The 24006-nt window shown below is 38.2% G+C and overlaps 2 protein-coding genes across 2 annotated transcripts; both read right to left on the bottom strand.

Annotated features, from left to right (window-relative positions):
- Positions 1 to 3823: 3823 nt before the first annotated feature.
- SPINK9 (serine peptidase inhibitor Kazal type 9) lies at positions 3824 to 7322 on the bottom strand. Its single transcript, XM_059416326.1, has 2 exons — positions 7183 to 7322; positions 3824 to 3869 (listed from the first exon to the last, which is right to left on the bottom strand). Exons 1-2 carry the CDS (start codon positions 7320 to 7322, stop codon positions 3824 to 3826), a joined length of 186 nt encoding a protein of 61 aa, XP_059272309.1.
- Positions 7323 to 20431: 13109 nt separating this feature from the next.
- Positions 20432 to 23680, bottom strand: SPINK7 (serine peptidase inhibitor Kazal type 7). The gene is given in 3 exon segments (XM_059416514.1): positions 20432 to 20548; positions 21908 to 22073; positions 23620 to 23680. Coding segments are annotated over 3 exon segments (273 nt in total). The 3' UTR covers positions 20432 to 20502.
- Positions 23681 to 24006: the final 326 nt, after the last annotated feature.

Genomic DNA, 24006 nt, shown 5'->3' with positions numbered 1-24006 from the left:
AACCTCAGTAGTTCTCTTCCAGCATTTCAGCAGGCACTCATAAAAGGCTTAACTTCAGTTGACTCAGAGTTCCTTTTCTTAAGAAATTCTGAAAAGTTTTCAGGATGTGTCCCTGCGGATAGGTTTTGTTAAGGAATGTTTTTGTAGATCTGGCTTCTGCTTCCTGTACTATTATTGTCAATTAAAATTCCACAGTCAATGCTTCATCTTCTCTTTGATTTCCCAGAGGGACAGGAGTTACCTGTTCTAGAAGGACTGGTTTATTGGCTGTAGTAGTGCTTGCTTTGCTGAACTATGAGGAAGAGCTAATTAACAATGAAACAGAATGAGATTTCTTAGAATGTGAGTAGGCCTCAGTTCTAGCAACAGATTTTAGCTATGGATTTAATTGTTTTTCTTTTATTTGTACATCTTTAAGATTTTATTTCAGTTTCCTCTTCATGTTACAAATGACAAGGATTTGCAGGGTGGTGTTGCAAGAGATGTCTGTAGAGGATAGAAATGCAATGGGGAGCTTTAGGCTGTAGGTGAGCAAAATGACTGCCATTTAAGCCACCGCCCCAACTTTGGAAAAGCAGTCATCACTCTCTCTTATTTGTATATCTATGGATTCTTTATATAGGTACTTGAAGAAGCATTCAGAGTTTGGGTTGGTGCAGATGCAAACAGATGCTATATATTCCAGTGCCAGAGAAAGATCAGGAGGTGACATCTGATTTCAGGGTTATCTGGGAGAAGACACCACGGTTTCCTTGCCTGTTGATAGAAGTCAAATTCAATTCATCTTAATTTAATTCAGTTAATTTATTATGCATTCATCAAATGCCTGCAGCATGCCAGCTATGATCTCATAATATAGCAAAAGAAACAGATGCTTACAAATTAATGAGGATATACTATGATGCTAGATACTCTGGGAGGATTATATAAATGAATGAATACATAGGAGATGCTCATTAGAGAATTAGGAGCTTTTTAGTGAAGAGAGCATTAGGGATGAGTTTTTTCAATGAGCGGTAATTGGTGAGATAAAGAAGTGGGAAAGAGAATTGGAGGAAGAGGGACCAGGATGTGCACCATGGCAAAGTGTGTGGAGGGTTCTGAGAGTGGTCACCCGTCTATTTCATAATGTAGAACTGAGAGAGATGGAGAGATGGAGAGAGAGATGGAGAGAGAAGTGGCCAGCCCTCATGGACTTATAGACAGTGAGACTCACTGAAGTAATTTTAGCAAGGAGATGACCAGGTAAGATTTGTGTTTGAGAACTATCCTTCTGGAGACAGTTGGAAATGAACTGTGGGCATGGATAGTAGGGAGGCTTGGGAGAGTGGCTGAAAAACATGAACTGGCCAATAACTGTGCTAGTTTGTTATGTTGCTATCTCCTGCTGCTCCCTGTGCTTGGAATGATGCTTCTTAATCCCATGGCTACTGCCTCCTCCTTCCACTTATCTCCACTCATGCCTCCATTTTCCTTTGCTTGACTTCTACCCATTATTTGGTTTCTGGTTATAAATCACCTCAGGAAGGCCTTGGAAGGTCTTTCCTGATGGCCCTAGTTAGTCTAACTTTATATATATATATATATATATATATATATATATATATATATATATGCATTTGATATTTCATTAATATTATTCTGCCTATGTAAACTTAAAGCTTCACAAAGGAAGGATGAATTTTTATATTTGTGTGTTCATTGATGCATTTCTAGCATCTAGCAAAAAGTGGATGTTTAATATTTGGTGAAAAGACGAAATCCAAGTCAATATTTTCCATTTCTTTAAAAAGTTTCTTTGAAAAGTGATTTTAAGTAGTCCTAGTGATGATGGTCTTGCATCATTCAGGAAAGAACAGCCACAACAAAAAGTGAAAGAGGCAAAAAAAAAGGAAATAAACCACCCCAGAGCACACCATTCTACTTGAATTCTTTGGAAATTAGCACAGATCATTTTGTGGCCAGTCTTGGTGTCTGAATCTCTAATTGACTGTGAGACAAAAACAAAGCTCAAAAGGATTTTTTAAAAAGATTTTATTTATTTATTTGACAGACAGATCACAAGTAGGCAGAGAGGCGGGCAGAGAGAGAGGAAGGGAAGCAGGCTCCCTGCTAAGCAGAGAGCCTGATGTGGGGTTCGATATCAGGACCCTGAGACCATGGCCTGAGCCAAAGGCAGAGGTTTTAACACACTGAGCCACCCAAGCACCCCAGCTCAAAAGGATTTCTATTTTCTCTTTCTCTCTCTTTATGGAGAATATATAGTTAGATTTTCATATGTTATATGTATACATAATGTGCTGGTATAATCCAGTTGAAATATTGCTTAACCTTGATTCAATGTTAATAAACATATTTGCATAATATCAGTTCTCTACAAGATGCTATACTAAGCATGGCAAATTCTTTCACAGAATATAAGCTCCAAGAGGGCAAGATCAAGTCTATTCTATTTACCATTGTATGCTCCAAATCCTATCTCAGATACTACCAACAACCAGGCATTAATAGATATATGTTAATTGCAGAGATGCACAAATGGATTACAAAGATGTGCAAGGCATCCTCTCTGTTCTTTGGAACAGATAGTAGGATATTTGGAACATCAAATAATATGTTTTTGAAACATATAATAAATAGTGAGATCAGATAAGTTTCAGGTCCTAGATCTGAGACCAAACTTTAGCAGGATAAGTCAGTCAGAGAAAACCAATTATCATATGGTTTCCCTCATATGTGGAATATTATAAATAGCACAGAGGACCATAGGGGAAGGGAGAGAAAACTGAATGGGAAGAAATAAGAGAGGGAGATAAACCATGAGAGTCTTATGATTCTGAGAAACAAACTGAGGGTTGCAGAAAGGGAGGAAGGTGGGGAGATGGGGTAACTAGGTGACAAGTATTAAGGAGGGCACGTGATGAGATGAGCACTGGGTGTTATACACAAGTGATGAATCAACACGCTATCAAAAGCTAATTATGTAAAAAAATTTTTTAATTAAAAAATTGTGTACTATATATTGGCTAATTGAATCTAAATTAAAAAAAAACTTTAGGGGAAAAAAACACATGGAAGACATCAACTAATTCATGGGAATTTACATAATTTTACTGGGCATTTGATTTTGACCAATCAAATTTCACAAACATGTATTCTGGTAGAAAATAAAGAGCCGTCTCAATCTAGGGCAGCTTTCATGTCTTAAACATAAGAAACATCTAGCAAAACAGTATTTCATGATTCTTGTACTTGAAGACTCCCATTTTTTTCTGTTCATGTTTCAGGAATTCACAAGAACTAAGTTATGCACAGGAGGTGTTTTTCTAGCCTGGGCTAAAAGAAGGCATCAGATTCAGGTCCTTTGATTTTCTGGTTCCTGCTTCTGGTCTTAGTTAACCCTTTTCTTCCAGGACGTGGCCCTAAGGTGGTCCCTTAGATATCACCCAAAAGTGAAACAAATCTGAAAGATTCAACTCCTAAACAAAAAGAGTCAGACATATGTTTATTTCATGTAGGTCTCCTTTATTGTACAGAGAAATCTGGACATGATGGTGACAAGATTAGGCAATGCGGCACAGGTATAACCTGTGTTTTTTCTCATTAAAAAAACAAACCAGAACAATATGTCATCAATATTGGGTATTTGTTTTCATTCATTTATGTTTTTAAAAAGGGTCCATATGTTTCTATACATTCTGGTGTATCATGCACCATCTTATATTTCTCGAGCTGGTACTAGCATATCTTTCAGGTGATTATTTTGTAACCTTTACAAAATACTTTAAGTGTGTTTCGTGTGAACTGGAATCACAAGCTAGATTCAACACTCTCCAAAATGTTCAAATTTAAGTTTGTTGTTAGTTTTTCTGTGGAGAGAAAAATAGCAACAAATGAAAATTGCTGATGCCGTAGGCATTTTATTAGCATCCAGAACTAATTAGCATTCACTAATGAACCCACCTCCCACAAGGTACTCAAGTTGGTCCACTTAGTGATGTTTTTAAAAGGAGGGAGTGACTGGGAGCACCTGGGTCACTCAAGTCTGTTAAGGGCTGCAGGGTCCTGGAATTCCCATTGAATCTGTCTCCCTGCTCAGAGGAGAGCCAACTTCTCCCTCACCCTCTACCCCTTCTCCCTGCTTGTGTTCTCTCTCTCTGGTTCTCTCTCTACTCAAATGAATAAATAAGATCTTTAAAACAAAGATAGGGAGGGAGTGACTGCAATTTAGAAATATTTTAGCAACTGGTGCTGGTTATGTAAGGACGATGCTCACAATACATCATAATCAGTTTATATCTCTGAAAACATATTTAATGAATTTCTTATCTAAAGGAGGCACATTTAGAAACCTTTTTTCATCAATGATTTCATTATAGTTGTCACATTTTACATTTTTCAAAAAATACTATTTCTCATAAAGGTAGTTTTTTCTGGGGTGCCTGGATAGCTTAGTGGGTTAAGCATCTGACTTCGGCTCAGGTCATGGTTCCAGTGTCCTAGGATCCAGCCCGGTGTCTGGCTCCATGCTTAGTGGGGAGTCTGCTTGTCCCTCTCCCTCTGTGCCCACACCCACTGCTCCTGCTCTCTCTGTCTCTCTCTCTCTCTCTCAAATAAATAAAATCTTTTTTAAAAAGAAAATTTTTCTCATTAAAAAAACAAACCAGAACAATATGTCATCAATATTGGGTATTTGTTTTCATTCATGTATGTTTTTAAAAAGGGTCCATATGTTTCTATACATTCTGGTGTATCATGCACCATCTTATATTTCTTGAGCTGGTACTAGCATATCTTTCAGGTGATTATTTTGTAACCTTTAAGCTATATTTGGCTATTTGTTCAAGTTTAATTTTTATTAGAGCTTCAATATATGTTTTGTTGAGAAATCATACTGAAACAAAAATTTCTTTGGAATTTTTAAATATTATCCCCTTTTGTGCCAATAATTAGGGGGCTCTAATACATCTAAACTTAATTATTAAAATGAACAATAGATACAGTTCGTTCTGAGAGATAAGTAGACTGCATGCCTAGGAGGAGGGCGGTTCCTTGTCCCTGGAGATAATCAACTGCACACTGGGATGACTTGAGTTATTTGTAGAGCGAGTTCAAGCAGTAGACGAGTATGTGGACATTGAACTAGATGACCCTCAAATTTCCTTCCAACTTAGAGACTTTGAAACTGGAGCTCAATCACAAGGAAAAGTTCAGAAGGAACTCAAACACCTGGAAGCTAAAGACCACCTTGCTTAAGAATGCTTGGATCAACCAGGAGATCAAAGAAGAACTGAAACAATTCATGGAAACCAATGAAAATGAAGACACTTCGGTCCAAAACCTATGGGATACAGCAAAGGCGGTCCTAAGGGGTAAATGCATAGCCATCCAAGCCTCCCTCAAAAAAATTGAAAAATCCAGAATACACCAGCTTTCTCTACACCTTAAAGAACTGGAGAATCAACAACAAATCAAACAAACTCTACACATAAGGAGGGAAATCATCAAGATTAGAGCTGAGATCAATGAGGTAGAAACCAGAGATACAGTAGAACGTATCAATGAAACTAGAAGCTGGTTTTTTGAAAGAATCAATAAGATCGATAAACCATTGGCCACACTAATCCAAAAGAAAAGAGAGAAAGCCCAAATTCATAAAATTATGAACGAAAAGGGAGAGATCACAACTAACACCAAGGAAGAAGAAACAATCATCAGAAGTTATTGTCAACAGTTATATGCCAATAAGCTTTGCAACCTAGATGAAATGGATGCATTCCTGGAAAAATATAAACTACCAAATTTGAACCAGGAAGAAATCGACAACCTGAATAGACCGATATCTAATAACGAGATTGAAGCAGTGATCAAAAACCTCCCAAAAAACAAGAGCCCTGGACCTGACGGATTCCTTGGGGAATTCTACCAAACCTTCAAAGAAGAAATAACACCCATTCTCCTGAAGCTGTTTCAAAAAATTGAAGCAGAAGGAAAACTTCCAGACTCTTTCTATGAAGCCAGCATTACCCTGATCCCCAAACCAGACAAAGACCCTACCAAAAGGATAATTTTAGACCAATATCACTGATGAATATGGATGCTAAGATTCTCAACAAGATCCTAGCCAACAGGATCCAACAGCACATTAAAAAGATTATCCACCATGATCAGGTGGGATTCATCCCTGGGCTACAAGGATGGTTCAACATTCACAAATCAATCAATGTGTTACAACAAATTAATATGAGAAGAGAGAAGAACCACATGGTCCTCTCAATTGATGCAGAAAAAGCATTTGACAAAACCCAGCATCTGTTCCTGATTAAAACGCTTCAAAGTATAGGGATAGAGGGAAGATTCCTGAACTCATCAAATCTATCTATGAAAGACCCACAGCAAATATCATCCTCAATGGGAAAAAGCTTGCAGCCTTCCCGTTGAGATCAGGAACAAGACAAGGATGCCCACTTTCACCACTCTTGTTCAACATAGTATTAGAAGTCCTAGCAACAGCAATCAGACAGCAAAGAGAAATAAAAGGTATCCAAATTGGTAATGAAGAAGTCAAACTCTCTCTATTAGCAGATGACATGATTCTTTATATGGAAAACCCAAAAGACTCCACCCCCAAACTAATAGAACTCATACAGCAACGTAGCAGGATACAAATTCAATGTACAGAAATCAGTGGCTTTCTTATACACTAACAATGAAAACACAGAAAGGGAAATTAGAGAATCGATTCCATTTACTATAGCACCAAGAACCATAAGATACCTGGGAATAAACCTAACCAAAGAGGTAAAAGATCTGTACTCGAGGAACTACAGAACACTCATGAAAGAAATTGAAGAAGACACAAAAAGATGGAAGACCATTCCATGCTCTTGTATCGGAAGAATAAACATTGTTAAAATGTCTATACTGCCTAGAGAAATCTATACTTTTAATGCCATTCCAATCAAAATTCCACCGATATTCTTCAACTTAGAGACTCTAGTTCTTTGATTTATTCTTACTGCCTGAATATGCACAGATCCAAAGACACTAAAGACCCCAAATTCTATGTATTCATCATATTTACATATTCATTGTACCCTAAACCACTTCTAATTGAGGTATATTTGCCATAGCACTTAATTACACCTTAAATATAGAAAATAAAAATATTTCAACACTTACTGAACTTCATAACAAAAGAAGCAATCATTAGGGTAAGTTTCGCCATCAGATCCACAAATTAGTGCATATATTTCATAACAAATTCCCTCTTTTCCTGGTGGTAGCTTCTTATATTTACTGCAATCAACCTGGAGATACATATTAAAAGCCTTGAACCAAATCTTTTTTCCCAGAATTTAGGATTTCCCAAGCAAGTTTAGAGGGCTTTCAAATCATCAGTTTCTTATTCTTTTTTTTTTTTTAAATATTTATTTATTTGACAGAGAGAAAGATCACAAGTAGGCAGAGAGGCAGGCGGAGAGAAGGGGAAGAAGCAAGCTCGCTGCTGAGGGGCTTGATCCCAAGACCCTGAGATCATGACCTGATCTGAAGGCAGAGGCGCTTAACCCACTGACCCCCCCCAGGCGCTTCCAGTTTCTTATTCTAATTGTCTGTCCTCATCCAGCCCCTTTGAGATATGTCAAGTATAGAGATTTCTTATGTCAGGTATAAAATCATGAGTGATAAACTTCTTTATGGTAGCTTGTAACCAAATAATTTATCTAAAAATTAAAATGTGAATTTAAAAACATACATGGCAGAGTCCCAGATGTAATCATTCCCATGGGGTTAGTTTTCTACACATCCTGCTATTTCTCTCTTTCACTTAAGTTCTACCTGAATGCAAGTATGAGATGTATTATAGGTATACTTTCTATAGTTTTAAGAGCTAGCACATCACTAGCAACTTTTACCATTAATTATTGGTCACAAAGCATGTGTTATACACTTCTTCAGTGCATAGACAGACACATGCATTTTACTGCTGTAGTTGAGAACCACTGTTGTAAGTGCCAGGAGGAAAGCCAACATGAAGGCCCCTGCAGGAGCACGTCTGCAATCACCAAGATAGAGGTTTTCTGGGGTTTTCACCTATGAGCGAATTGAAGAGTATAGAGAGCAAGAGTCAAACATGTCACATTTCAAATCATGACTATATGACCCTGAGACCATCATTTTACTTCTCTAAACCTTGTTTCTTTACCTGTAAAATAAGGGTGATAATAACTACATCGTAAGATTGAAGTAAAAAATAAATAATCAAGAAGATACATGTAAAATGCTTAGCACTTCATGACATGGAAAATACTACAAAAATACTCTCTATTAGTTTTATCCCTTGGCTCTACATTCAGGACTACTCAAATTTTAGCTCTGTACAGAAGAGTTTACGTTTGTTTTTCTGACTCAGAGTTCCACATGTGATATGTTACTAATTGTTGAATGTCTCCACTTGGGTAGCCTGAAATACACCGGAACTTCAGGTTAAATTCATCTTCCCTTTCAGTTATGTTCCATTAATTGATCTATTCATTCCTTGTTTGCCATACACCACATACTTTCTAAGTTTTAGGATTGCTCTGATGGCTGGCAATACAAAGATTAGCAAACATGATAAAATGGCAGAAGGCGCTCAGAGGCGAGTGGAGTCTACTGGAGAATGGGAATGACGGTGCCCCTTGATGAGTATATGTCAGCACGATATCACTTCTTCTCCTTGCCTGCTCAAACCCCAGTGTCAGGACTTAAGTCACATTCACAGTGTGACCAAGAAATGACCAAAACTTCATATTCATTAACTGTTATCATTCTCAAGCAGCTACTAATTGTGAAGGATGGCTTGAATTCAGGACTGTCTGACTCCAAAATTCACACTCTTAACCCTCTTATTCTCTTTAATACATAAAATGAAAGACTCAAAGAAGTGAAAGAAGCTGCCTGAGGCCCACAGGCATACTGCTGAAAAGCCATTGAGCTTAGACTCCCGGTTTAAAGTTTTTACTACCACACCTAGATTTTCTCAACAACAGTTATTGCTTAATATGAGTCATAAAGGGAAGGTTAAATTAAAATATCCATTCCCTAAGATAAAGAACAAAGAGGGCGGTGATCCATTTAGCATTATAAGAGTCATGACTTGTCCTTCTTTGGTGCCAGTACAGTGCTCAACTCTCTTCAAACACTGTGGTTTTAACCCTCACAATAAGCTTATGAGGCAAGTATTGTTGTCCATGGCCACACGATCAAGGAGCTGGAATTCAAACCCAGGACTTTATAGTAATTCGGATGTTAGGTGCCTAACCACTTTGTTCTACTACGTCCATTTCAGAAAGATCTTTTAATGAATTTTTAAAAGCAAAATCAGTTTTGATACTTAAAAAATCTTCAAACATGTAGCAATTTAATTAGTGTATAGTAGCAAATATTTCCTTGTTGATTACTGGCTTTAAAATTACATAAAATATAAAAGTAAAACTTTTATATCAAGATGTATGTACTGACCTGTTGAAGGTGTGTGGCACATTCTACATCTATAAGAAAAATAAAGACAAAAGAAACCAAATTAAACTCTGGAAGAACCTAATCATGTTGAAAAATGATCTCTCATGTTTCAGTTCTCAGCCTATCAAAAATATTAGACTCTCTTCAGAACTGTGTATCAATATAATATCAAAGATTGAAACTCAGCATAGATTTTTTTTTTTCTTTTTTGGATAGGATTAGAGCATAGCCAAAAGCATGGAGAAACTACTATAATAATGAGAAATTTTGTTCTTTCTTACCTCATAATCAGAGTTTAGAAAATACTGGGAAAAAGAAGTGGTTTTATATCTAGGGAATGTCTGCTATTGTGTAGGAGGCAGATATGGCAGAAGCTGGACCAGCAGTTGAAAATTCTTAGGAACAAATTTCAACTTAATGCAAAAATAATAAGAGCTCATGCTGCCAAACAATGAATGGGACAGGCTTTTTTTTTTTAATTTAAATTCAATTAGCCAACATATAATACATTATTGGTTTCAGATGTAGTGTTTAGTGATTCATCAGTTGTGTATAATGGCCAGTGCTCATTATATTATGTGCCCTCCTTAATGCCCATCACCCAGTTACCCCATCCCCCTACCCACCTCCCATTCTACCACTCTCAGTTTATAGGACAGTTTTATAAAGAAATGGGGTCCCCATAAACCCATAAATAGAGATATCAAGTCAAAGCAGAGTCTGGATGTACACTGACCAAATATAAATATTTAAATGGATAAGAATTTGCCCTTAGCTGACCATTTAGGTCAACTCAGCCCCAAAGGTGGTATCATTTAGTGATTTATTGGTAGAGACAAAAATGCATTTCAAAAAGCTTCCCTTATTATCTATGTGCTCTGTATATCCCAGAATTCTGTGAACAGAAGATGACATGAGCTGTTGGTATCAGGACAGAGGTGGTGTTATGAAGGAGATACTTACTGAAGATGGCCATAAGTGCCAGAGCCAAGAGCAAGGCAGACTGTTGCTTTCATGCTGCTGAAGTGGCCAAGCGCAGTCAGATGGTGGCAAAACCAGTGACTTTCTGGTGTCTATTTGGCCCACTTGGGTCTTGCCTTATATATTGTCAAGAGTTCCTGACTCAATTGTGAAATAGCTATTTCCAGAAACAGAATCATGGGAAGAGGTCAGAAACATTTGCTAGTATGGGAATTCTTTTATTGTGAAATCAGATAGTTTGTTCATGACATTTTAATAGATAATAGAACCCAATAAATCTGTTATTTCCTTATTTTTTTACATACTTGAGAGTTTGAGTGCTTTCACATCTGTTATACCATTGAGTCTTCATAGTAAATCTATTGGATAGTTATTACCATTTTCTTTGTTTTACAGATGAGAAAAATGAAGTGACAGAACTTAAGTAATTTCACCGGTTTTACTACACATTCATCTTTTTACTACTTCCGGGAATACTCATCAGGTGTGGCAGCCTTCTAAGTTCAGACATATTTCCAGTTTCCCCTCTTTCCTCTGATACCAAATAGGAAATGTGACCAGATAAGACTCCAGACTGGGCACAGAGAAAAGGTATCAATATCCAAGTCTTTTGGGGTGCTGGGAAGAAAAAGGCAGAGGGAAAGAGAGAGAGAGAATCTCAAGCAGGCTCCACAGCAAGCACAGAGCCCATCACAGGGCTCAATTACATGACCCCAAGATCAGGATGCTTAACTGAGCCACCCAGGCACCCCGACACCCAACTCTTGATTCAGCAGAAAAATAATGATTGATGCTCTTTAGCAGGGGAATAATTTTCCCAAGTACCTAAATTTGAGGAAATGGAATAGTGAGTAGAGCTGGTGAGCAGTCACACCTCATTTACCTGCCAGATCTTTGGTGGAAGCTTCTTTATCAAGGGCCTGTGGGAGAAGGGTCTTCTCAAGGGCAATAATAAAGAGCTATATGACCAGCTTAGCCAGTAATGGATTTAGTGACTGAAATGGCTGGACTGTCCCTAGAGCTTTGGCCATGATTCTCTAGTCACAGCTTGATGATTCAAGAATGAGATGTTGACTTTGCCCTGGGCCATAGTTACATATGAGATCAGTGGCATTTTACACTAATACAATCATTTTTAACAGACAAGCTCACCAATCTACTGACCCCCTCAACTTGCTCCTTGACTAAAAATCCCCCATGTTTTATGCAGACTTGAGCCCAATCTCTCTCTCCAATTACAATAGAAGTATTCAAGACTGTACTTTGAATGACAGCTTCCTTACCATTTTAACAAGTGTCAAATATTTTAACAAGCTTACAAAATAAAGTTAATGGCACCATCATCATAAGCTTGTTATAAGTTTCAAATGAGATTGTATTTGTAAAGTTCTTATCCAGGGTCTGGCATATAGTAAGTTCTTAACAAATTTTGGTATTTGATGATAATGATCAGAATAGCAAAGACAATGACAGTGACAGTGGTCTTAAGAAAAGACTCAGAAAGCCCTTGAGAACTATCTTAAAATAAGGAAGTGTTGTATCTTTGTGGCTGTACTGGAAATGATAAATATTGGCATGTCATCATAAAAGGAACTTAGTGATGATCAGTAAAGTTTGGTAATGACTAGAAGTAGAGAGATCCTTTTAAGTGTCTCCTTGGAGGTCAAATGAATACTTCTCAAGGACCTGCAGAGGTGATTCCTTTATTGAAATTGAAAACGACCTCTATCTGCATTTTTAAACTTTTCTAACAGCAAAATACTTTGTTTAATGACAATAGCAATAACAGTAATAATATTTACTGAGCACTAATTATGTGTCAGGTAGTTTTGAAATTGTTCTATGAATATTAACTTATTTAAATTTTAAAACTATATTAGGCAAATACTATTACTACCAAGACTTTACAAATAAAGGAAATGAGGCACAGAGAAAATAAACGAGTTGTCCAAGATCACAAGAGTATGTAGTGGAATTGGAAAATGTTGTATAGAAGCACAGTACACTGAACAGATAACAGACGTTCTCCATTCCTTGAAGAAGGACTGTGGCATCTTGGCTTCCTTGTGCCCATCTTTCCCATAATGGCCCTTGAGTCACACTCATGGAGTCTCTAGGGGTCCACAGGGTGATTTGAAGATCACTATTCTAGGAGAGAAATTCCTAAATTCCACCCTCAAGTGGTGACTCCAGCACTTGAGGTGGATCCATAGGGGTTCAGTTCAGAGGCAAGCACTACTTGAGGAAGAACTTATCTGAATCAGAGCCTTGGCTTGGCTGGTTATAAGAGTGTGAATGCAGAAAAGAGAAGAGAAGAAAAAGAGGGTGATTAAGAAGGAGCAAGTTCACACAGACTTCCAGGGCCATGAAGGAGATTCTCTAGTTCAGGGAATAAAGAGAAGTCATCTGAATTGAAGTCCAAGAAGAATTAAATTTCTAGATTTTTAGATATAAGATTAGAGGAGAACCATTACAAAGGTGACTCTCTGAGAGTGTCAGAGAGCTGGGCTGGCTGAGGTTATAATTGCTAAGACCTCTTCTGCTTCTGGGGAAGACTGGCCAAAGTTTAGGAGCCACTGTGCATGCATGGATTAAGTGGTCATCTCTGGGGAAATGTTGCGGGATCTGGGAATCAGGAAAACTTTGACACAAAGTCCCTTGAGCTCTTCAGAAATGTCTTTCAACACAATGATTGTCCTTTCCTCCTAATAAGCAAGACCTTTGGGGTGCCTGGGTGGCTCAGTGGGTTAAAGCCTCTACCTTCGGCTCAGGTCATGATCCCAGGTCCTGGCTCTCTGCTCAGCAGGGAGCTTGCTTCCCTTCCTCTCTCTCTCTGCCTGTCTCTCTGCCCACTTGTGATCTCTGTCAAATAAATAAATAAAATTAAAACAAAACAAAACCACAAGACCTTTTAGGCAGCCCTGAGTTATACTTCTTCCTGAGAAGAAGACAAAGAAGAAGGGGAAGGAGAAGCAGAAGCAGCAGCTTAAAATGTCACTATGAATTGAAGGGTTTCTTTCTTTTTTTTTTTCCCCTCCTACTGAATTCTGAACTATTTTCAGTATGTATTGGTGGAGGGAGGGGAAGTAGGCAGAGCCTTATGGTTTATTTGAGAATTTACTTAAGAATTCAGCTTGTGTGGCATATCCTTCCCATATTCTCTTGCTACTTCCCAGTCTGAAGTCACTTCTGTGACACTGCTTTCTTGGAGGAACAGGTCCATCAACTTACCAGTAGTACCTGTTTTGCAGGTACTAGAACACATTTTTGAATTTTAACTTTTTATTTTGAAATAATTGTTGCAAGATTAGAACAAAGAAATTCTCCCATACTCTTCACCTCAAGACTCCATTCACATTTTGCCATTTAAGTCAATAATGCCTTTATCACAGAAACATCCAATCTAATCAGACTGTATAAAAAAACTCTAACAGAAATTAACTCAAAATGATCAAAGACTTAAAGGTAAAAGTTATAACTATAGTAGTCTTAGAAGAAAACATAGGCATAAGTCTTTGTGACTTTGGAATGGGCAGTGGTTTCTTAGATATGACACTAAGAATATAATAAGCAAAAGGGAAAATAAATTGGATTTTATCAAAATCCAAATTTTGCACTTAGTAGGACAGCCCACAGAATAGAAGATAATATTTGTAAATCATTGATCTGATGAAGGCCTAGTATTCAGAATATATGAAGCTAAACAAAATATATGCAGCTCAAAAATAACCAGACTAATTATCTACTTAAAATTGAGCAATGGAGTTGAATAAACATTCTTCCAAAAAAGATATACAAATGGCCAATAAAGACATCAAAATATGCTCTTCATCATTCGTTATCAAGGAAATGCAATTGAAAGCCAAAATGAGTACCATTTTACATTCATTAGGATCACTTAAAAAAAAACAAGATGTTGTCAAGGATGTGTAGAAATTGGAACCCTCATACATTGCTTATGGGAATGGAAAATGTCATAGCAGCTGCTTTGGAAACAGTTTGGTAGGTTCTCAAAAAGTTAAATGTAGAGTTACCCCATTGCCCAACAATTTTATTTCTAGGTATTTATCCAAGAGAATTGAAAAAAAAAAAAAAAAACAGAGAAAAATTAAAAAAAAAACAACACCTTTGTATATGAATATTCATGTCGGCTTTACTCTTAATGGACTAAAATTGCAAACAATCCAAGTATCCATCAATGGACAAATGACTGAACGTAGTAAAGCTGTAGAATGGAATATTATTATGCTACAGGAAGGGATAAAATACTGACACATGCCACAACATGGGTTAACCTTGAAAACCTTATGCTAAGTGAAGGAAGTCAGACACAAAAGACCTATAGTGTATGACTCTATTAATGTATGATGTCCAGAATAGTAAATTTGTAGGCAAAAATTAGATTCTTGGCCTCCAGGGGCTGGAAATATGCGGGAATGAGAGTGACTGCCAGTTGGCTTGGAGTTTCTTTTTGGAGTCACGAAAGGTATTAAAATCAAATAGTGGTGCTGGTTGCACAATTTTGTGAGCAGACTATAATTTTACATTTTAAAAACAAGAATTTTTGTAACTAATGCAATGCTGCTTGTTAATTACACTTCAATTTTTAAAATTAAAAAAACAAAAACATGAATTTTATGGTATGTGAACTATTTCTCAACAAACAGCAACAATGACAACAACAAAAGATCCATTCAGGATCATAAAATATTATGTTCTTTAGTCCCTTTCAAAGCAGAATATTTAAAAGGCCCGTTCTTGGTTTTTCAAAGTTGTAGGTGAGTTATTTTATAGAAGGTTTCTGAATTGGAGTTTGTCTCATGATTCCTAATAGTTATATTTGGGTTGTACATTTTTGGCAGGGAAATACAGAAGTTATTCTGTATTCTTCATACTGTATACTTTGCGATAATATCCATGATGTTGATTTGCCCTATCACTGACTATGCTAACTTTGATCACCTGTGCCCATTAGTGTCTAAAATGTTTCTCCACTCTACTGTTACTCTTTCTCCTTTCAAAATTAGTAAATATTTTGTGACAAGATCTCTTGAGATTATTTGAATATCTCATCTTTCATAACAGTTTTACTCATGGTATTAAGTGAGGCCATGTTCAAATGGGGCAAACTATATAAGTAAATTCATGTAATCTTATATGTTCAGATTGTACATTTGCCTTTTCACTTTCTAATATCAGTTTCTAAGGAACGGAAATATTCCCATATCCCAAACCAAGAAAAAAAAACTCCACAGCAATTACTGATCATGGGCCTTTACTTTAAAATACTAAACATATTTCCAAGAATGTAGTCTATATGTTCAGGCCAGGTAAATGTTGGAGAAGGAAGGGCATACAGATCTTAACCAACACTTTCATTTCCATAGAACTGTACAGTTTACAAAGCATGTTCACATGCACATCTGACTCTCACAATGCACAGGTTAAATTAGGGATTATTATTCTCTTGATTTTGTCAATAAGGAAAGAGATATTGCACACATAAATGACCAACCTACAGCCACACACCTGGTGATGTCCAAACTAGCATAAGCATACAAGTCTCCTGTTCCAAGTTTTGTTGTGTTCTCCTGAGCTGCTTGGTGGAATTTTATAATGAAGCCAATGATGACGAATATGCCAGAGACTTCAGTGATGCAAGTGCTGATCAGTATATAGCTAAGTGAGTAAAACTGAATAAAGTCATTTTTTTCTCCAAGTCCTAAACTTAGAGAGGTAAAAATTTAAAAATACACCTACTTTACATTTACATTTATGGTGGTTTAAGAGCTTCCCTGGGGCAAAGATATACTCTTCCTGGCAGAGAAAAAGAAAAGAAAGAAATACATACGACATAGTAAGATATATATATATATATATATATATATATATATATATATATAGTTTGTATGTTTTGTGTTTTCCATTGATATTAAAAGCTTACAATGAAAACCAAAAGTCTTTCATTGCCAATATCGCTTCAGTGGGAGCTCATTTTAATCATTTCTCTTCTAAGGTTGTTACCATCATAATTCTCAGTGGTATACTTAAGATTCTACCATTTATTGATTGGTTGGTTGATTGGCCACCATTTTTTAAAATATTTTCATTGTGTTATGTTAGTCAGCATACAGTACATCATTAGTTTTGATGTAATGTTCATTGTTTACATATAACACCCAGTGCTCCATGCAATACGTGCCCTCCTTAATACCCACGACCAGGCTCACCCATTCCCGCACCCCACCTCACTCCCACTCTAAAACCCTCAGTTTGTTTCTTGGAGTCCACAGTCTGTCATGGTTCATCTCCCCCTCCAATTTACCCCCTTCAATTTTCATTTCCTTCTCCTAATGTCCTCCATGTTATTCCTTATGTTCCATAAGTAAGTGATACCATATGAGAATAGACTACCATTTTGGGGAAAGTCGTTAATTTATATTATCTTCCCACTTTTAGTTCTTCCAAAATTTTGATGAGTATATCATGATTTTTCAAAAATTCTGTGTACTACCTTTATAACTTTAAATAATATATCTTAGTCACTTTCTATTATTCTCATCCTTAGGCAGCATCTTATAACCCTACAAGAAACTTACCTGCCTCCATACACTTCCCTCAGTCAACTTTTCTCTCTAAACATTTTACACCTCTATGTTTACTTTTACATTTCAGATGTTAAAAATATGCACATTCTGTTCTTTATGCCATAATTCATTCTTCTACAGTTCAACCACAGGTTGATTCCAAAATTTAAAGAATAATAACTACTTTTAAACATCATTTATAAATATTAAAAGGGTTCTGGGACTATATCAATTGGAGACCAAATCTAGACCAATTTTAGAAAGATCAGAAATCTAGGCAATGAGTTGTGGTAAGTGTTGGAAGAAAAGGGGAAGTGTCATCAACAGCTTGTACCTACCTGCCTTGGATACAATATGGACCAAGACCTGAGGCTGTTCAGGTCTGCAGTGAAACCAGATGTCTCCTCATTGTCTTTATGCAGTGTGTTGTGTAGAACCAATGCTCGCTAGACTCAGAGCCAGCAGAATTTACAGTTCTGCAATTCTGCCCATCATTTCCCTTTGGGAACTTTTTATCTCACCTGAGAAGCTAGGCTGATTAAATGAGGCAATAAATATGAAAGACTTTTGTGAACTATAAGTGTTTTATAGATGTTATATACTGGGTCATTTCATAGTAGAAGGAGTTTGATTCCTGAGAGTATTGAGATATGATGGATGAAATTCTGGAAATACTTCTTTGGGCCCTGGATTAGGAATAGCAGATATGGGTTCTTGTCCTCATCTTCCATGTGAGCAATGAGGATACCTAGCTATCCAATGTAGATACCTCAGAGTTTCTGTCCATAAAATGAGGCTGCTAACTGGCCCTTTTTCATCCATGATGACTGGGAATTCTTATATAGGTGTGTACTTTGCCCACATTTTGCACCATGGTTCCGTTGATCTTCATGCACAGTCAGCAGGGATTTTTGTAGGTTTTTCCATCTGTACCATACATGGGGGTGAGGATGAGCTCACAGTGTAGGGGTATGCCCATGCCATGGTCTTTATCATAATCCAGCTATGAGGAGAAAGAGGGATTTTGTGTACAAAGAAATGAGCTTCTGGGGATTCAGTTCTGCTGAGGATATGTGAGTGAGGTCAGAGGAAGAATGAGAAGGACTGAGGTAGCCAAAAGTTTGAAGGCAGCAGAGGAAAAAGGGGTGAGGCAAGTGGAGCAATATGGAAATCAGGTTCCTAAGAAGGTAGAAACAACTGAAAATATATAAGAAAGATTAATGAAGAGCACTGGGAAAATGCGGGTGTTTGTTTAAGACAGGGCAAACAGTGTCAAGTGGAGGGATAGATCAAGACCAGGAAAAATAAAGACAAGAGAAGCTGAAGATCTAAGAAGGTGGGAGGAATTGGCATGATGAGAAGAACACAGCAAACTGAGAAGCTTGTGGTGTTGTGAGCAACTCAGGCGAGGGGAGGCTCCACACACATGAGCAGGTATGAGACACTCAGGAGAGGATCACACCAGTAGGGGAGAGAGCTTGCAACCGGGAAGTGAGAGCTACTGAAGGTGGTAAGCAACTCAAGAGGGCTAAGCCAGCAAGATCATTTGACCACCTATTCCAAGCCCTTCACCGTCCATATCACCGTACAAATCCAAGCCCTTCACCGTCCAGATCACAACTTCCCCCATATCTGCTACTTTTACTTAAGCAGCTCTGTTTGTCTAAGATACTTCCCTATCCTTGCTCTTCTTCACAGTTTCCATAGTTGACCGTGTTCTGGCTTGACCTTGACTTTGAACTTGACTTTGAATTTGACTCTGATTCAGACCCATACTTTATCCCAATCATCCATACCATGTTAGGTGTGTCATGATCATGGGGACAGAGTCTGTTCTTACATGATTATATAACACTTTAGCAGCAGAATATAAATGCAGCCATGATCCAACTATTTATAAGTGTTTTTATACCACTTTTATGAAGTTACTCTAGCTATGGATTCCCTCTCTCCTCTTCTTCTTCTCCTTTTTTTTTTTTAAGATTTTATTTATTTACCTGATATAGAGAGTGGAGAGATCACAAGTTGGGGGAGAAGGAGAAGCAGGCTCCCCGCTGAGCAGAAAGTCCAATGTAGGGCTTGATCCTACATTGACCCTGGGATCATGACCTAAGCCAAAGGCAGACACTTAACTGACTGAGCCACCCAGGCACACCTCCCTCTGTCTTCTTGAATCTATGAGGAGATAAGATTTCCACAGACCTCTTTGTATCTTTAGGGCAGCCTGTTGGTGGACAGGACTATCCTTTTTCAATCTCTGGGCCACGAATAGTTCTGGAACAAGTGAGGGAAGAAGTGAACATGGGGAGGAGAAAGTAAGGACCATGAAAATACACCAAGGCCTAATCTGGATCACTAGTTTCTTGTGAGCTATATGTCTATCATTAAAGACTTCCTCAATGTGTTGTGGTCACATAAGCATCCTCTGTAGAAGGAACTCCAGCTTCATCACTAAGAATGAATTATAGACCTCTGTATTTAAAACAAATGTACAATTTGCCAATAATTTAAATTTTGTCTTGGTACATAGTGGTATCTGCATTTTACAGTTATGGAAGGGAAGTGTTAGGTCAACCCTGCAGTAGTCAGTGCCAGAGATGTTCTATTAAGGCTACAGCAGGAGGTTAGCAAGATGAGAGACAAGAAAAAAGAAATTATGGAATGCTCATGAAAAGAAATGGGCAGGAAAATCTTCCCTCCAGGGTTGACTTCTTTTTTTTTTTTAAAGATTTTATTTATTTTTTATTTATTTGACAAAGATCACATGTAGGCAGAGAGGCAGGCAGAGGGAGGGGGCAGGGAAGCAGGCTCCCTGCTGAGTAGAGAGCCTAATGCAGGCTTGATTCCAGGACCCTGGAATGATGACCTGAGCCAAAGGCAGAGGCTTTAACCCACTGAGCCACCCAGGCACCCCCAGGGTTGACTTCTTATAATGAAGGAAGTGCCCCTCCAAGGAGCTTTGGAAAAGAGACTAATATAAAGGACCAGTATGGTCCATAGACTAGTTCCCAGTGGCAGGTACTGATTAAGGAAAGTAAAGACTCCAGGACAGTGTAAGGTGTTCACTGATGTGTATGTATGTGTGTGTGTGTATGTGTCTCTTGGAAGTCACTTGGTATTCTTCATACAAAATTTTCTCCTAAAGAAGATTTATATGTTTCTCGGTTCTATTTTTCAACTGAGATATTATATCCTGATCTAAATAACAAATACAAGCAGAAGTCAAGATAAACTCGCTGGGGAGATTCTTTTATTGAGGTACAAAAAGAAGCCTGGAAGTCAGTAAGGCATGAGTTTGAGGAAGACCATGACTTTCTTCGCTCCAAAAAGAGAGCACTGCCCAAAGCACTGGCCAAGATGAGACAGTCAGAGCCAAGGATGATGATGATGGTGAAGATATCATCGCTCTGTACCCATGTCTGTGGAGAAGTTAACAACTTCCTTCATGAAGAAACTGAACTTTTCCATTACTTTTCCTATGAGAAAACACATAACAAGATTCATTAAACAAGAGGAAATATTATATAATGTCAGAGCCAAAAAAGAACTACAGAAATTATGAGGCAGAGCTTAATGTTATAGATGAAGAAACTAAATCCCTGAAAAGGAAGGTCCTTGCCACAGACACTTTCTGACAGAGACAGAAGCTGAGTCTCCCTAGTCCAGTGATTCTTCTACCCTACCTACTGTCTCCAGGGATCCCAGAACCTGGGCCCATTAACCAATGCCTTATAGTAACAAAGGAGGAGCAGTCCGCCGCCTGCCCCTCAGCCTTTCCTGGCCAGCAAGGCCTGTGATGAAGCTGGGTCCTGCATTCGTGAGAACGTCTACCACAGGTCCCCTTCAGTGTCCCTGAACACAAAAACCAGCTTCTAGGCCAAGGCCCAATGTGTGCGCATGTTAGAGCATCTTCCCTTTCGTGAATTTTCCCTGTTCCTGAATAGAAATAAAGAGGCAGACATATCCTTCTGAGCTCAGGGCCTAAGCTGATATTCTAACATGTTTAGATAATCACAAAGATGAAAAATACAAGACCAAAGATGGGTAGCCAAAATCCAGTGGTCTAAAAGAAACTTAACAATGAACAAAATGGACTTAGTGTAAGGTAAGAAATGCTAAGGTGCTTGTTCTGCATTAAAGAAGTGACAACTACCTAGTTACGTTGCCTTCAAAAATACTGCACAGACCAAACAAAAATACTTTAGCAAAACATGCCCATGTAACCCAGGTATAAGCACTGAGAGCTTGCATCCCCCGTTTTAGATAAGAAAAAAAAAAAAAAAATTCAGGGTAGGCTTCTCTTCTTCCTCCCTGAAGCTAGAGTTGTTTAGAGCCCCTAGGAATGTGAGAAGGATAAAGGCTCTCTAGCCACAGTTTGTCTAAGAATCAAGCAGTATGGCCACAAGTATCTTAGAAATCATGTAGGATAGTGGCTTTCAGTGATTATTTAGTATGGAGTTCAAGATCTTTCTTTCTAACAAGATACTGTGGAGAACTCCACTACCTAAAATAGCCAAAAGCTGAATTTGGGATTGGAGACCACCCCCAAATGATTCCCTTAGTCCTCTTGCCTCTCTAGAACCTCTGAGCTCCTTGTCTTACTGGACTCCCTCAATTGAGACAGGAATTGGCAGGTGGGTGATGGATGGAACTAGTTCAAGCTGGAAGAGCAGGTAGCCCAAACCTCACCTGACTGTGAGACAGACAGCTTTCTTTCCCTCCCAGCTGTTTCTGGAATAAGCACAGCTTATGGAGAGTGAAACAGGCTCATAGAGGAGAGGTTTTCAGTGAAGGACACTGGCCACAACTTATTTTTCTTCCCATGAGGTACTCACAAGTTCTCAATGCATAGGTGGCATTCATTCCCATAGGTGATGTAGTCAGAACCACAAACAGGCAGGTATGTGATGGGGCAGGGGATGGCCACCACTGGGTACTTCTTGTAAATGCTGCAGTCCACCTGCTGTGGGCACAAGGGAATGTCTTAGTCTATGCTGGCCTCTGTTGGGGCAGGAAGCAAAATACCATCCTAGGAGTCCCAGATGAGATATTCTGATGCCGCTCTGGCTACTTCTACTAATAATATCATGACCATGACGAATACTAGTACTGCTGTCCCCACCTCTGTCACTACTATCATACTCTGTTAATAATTCCTGAGCACTTCCATGCTAGGTTTAAGCTTAAATCATACATGAATTTTCTTTGTTTAATCTTCATAACAACTGAATAGGGCAGGTTCTACTATTACACCTATTTATAGAGGGGGGAAATTAAGGCTTAAAAACAGAGAAGTTGCATAATGTAAAAGCTAGTTGGTGGTGGGGCTGGGATTTAAATTCAGAGTCCATGCAATTAACCATGATAACTCTGTCCTGCCTCTCACTTGTTGTCCTTTTCATGAAGACTTTACCAACCTCTCAGCTGGAAGTCATCTCTGTCTCCTTTAACTTGAGTTTGTTTTTGTTTTTGTTTTTTTGGTCTACAGTTACTTATATGTATGTCTTATTTCTTCAACTGCCTTCTGGAAAATAGAGGAGATTTTTAAATCTGTGTCCACCTCCTCCTTTGCCCCCTCCCCAAACACCCTGAATTAATTCTACATATATATTTCAAAAAGATTTGTTGACTAAATGACAGTAAATAGGAATTGAAATTAAAATCTAAATCAATATACTCACTGTTGTTAAAGGCAGACTAGCCGCTTCTGAAAGAGAGTTACAGATGGAAAGGTGAAAAATGAAGCAGTGTCTTGAAGTCTCATTAATTAATGTTAATTTGGGCTGATGGATTGAGACTTTGTATTTGCATCAGCACACATTCTGTTCTTATATAAAACTCTAGCTGTTTGCAGAAGAAGCTAAATGGTCAATAAGGTAAGCCCTTTATTCGGGCAGGAGAATTTAACCTGTTTCTTCCCTTTATTGACTATGGGGCATTTTCTGGAGCTTATGTCTTTGATAATGATTCAAAGTCAGATAACAATAGACAGCATTGCAGGCACCCCTCCTAAGAGCCTGAAGTGCCACCATCTTTGAAATTCTCCCCCTCTGAATTGATAAAAAGAAATAGGATGGAATGTCCTTAAGGTATAAGAATCTTAATTTATTTAAATAATTTTCACCATATAAAAGTCTAATTGTTGACTCCTGGGCTTTGGAGAATTGTGTTTTATTTCGATTCTCCTGGATTAATTTGGGGAGACATCCAAGTTTTTCCATATCATTGCACTGAGGAATAGTATCTAATAACACAACCACTTCCAGTGACCTTATGGAATGGTAGACTTATGGAGAAATTAGTTCTTTTTTATCTATGGCTCCATGGATGAGAATAAAAATCCTTGAAAGGGAAAACACTGGACCCAACACTCTCCAGCACCTGTTGGTATGTATAAGTGTCCCCCTTCTTAGGTCAGGGCTTATTGTATTATAAGCCAGTACCCTTTAAGTCCATATGACCAGACATTTCCCTCTAATGCTGAGAAGGGGTTATTTGGGAAGACAAGCTTAATGGCTACACAGGGCACTCTCTGCCCTTAACTCACCTGGGTTACTGAAGAAATGAGTCATTGTGCAGAGCAGAAGGAGCCCCCCGATGGTCTTCATGGTAGAGATGGCTGTGATGCAGAGGCTGTCAGGGCTGTCACACCAGCTACATCAGCCAGACCCTAGGAAAGGGGTCAGGTTTATATGCCAGTGCTTGGTTTCTCCACCTTTCCTGTGAGGTCATCCAGAGTCAGTATTGGCTCTGAGAGGCTCTCAAAACACACTGTCACACCCTGGGTGGTGTTGCGGTTCTTGTCACTTAATTGCTACTTATTATTTGACCGAGAAATTGATTATTTGAGGTGAGAAGTATTTTCCTGCCTGAACCAGAGGTGGGGACTGTTATTTAGAATTCTCAACTTCAAGCAGTAGAAGAAATGAACTAT

This window comes from Mustela nigripes, chromosome 12, assembly GCF_022355385.1.
Source record: "Mustela nigripes isolate SB6536 chromosome 12, MUSNIG.SB6536, whole genome shotgun sequence".
Lineage (NCBI taxonomy): Eukaryota > Metazoa > Chordata > Mammalia > Carnivora > Mustelidae > Mustela > Mustela nigripes.
This window is presented reverse-complemented; position numbering and strand designations above follow the sequence as displayed.

Bases quoted from the DNA above. Each gene is read 5' to 3' on its own strand.
- SPINK9 (XM_059416326.1), bottom strand. From the start codon at position 7,322: ATGTATCTCCAGGTTGATTGCAGTAAATATAAGAAGCTACCACCAGGA. The intron at 3,870-7,182 runs GTAAGTGTTGAA...TTCTCTCCACAG, and splicing joins TTCTTTTGTTATGAAGTTCA to AAAAACTAACAACAAACTTA.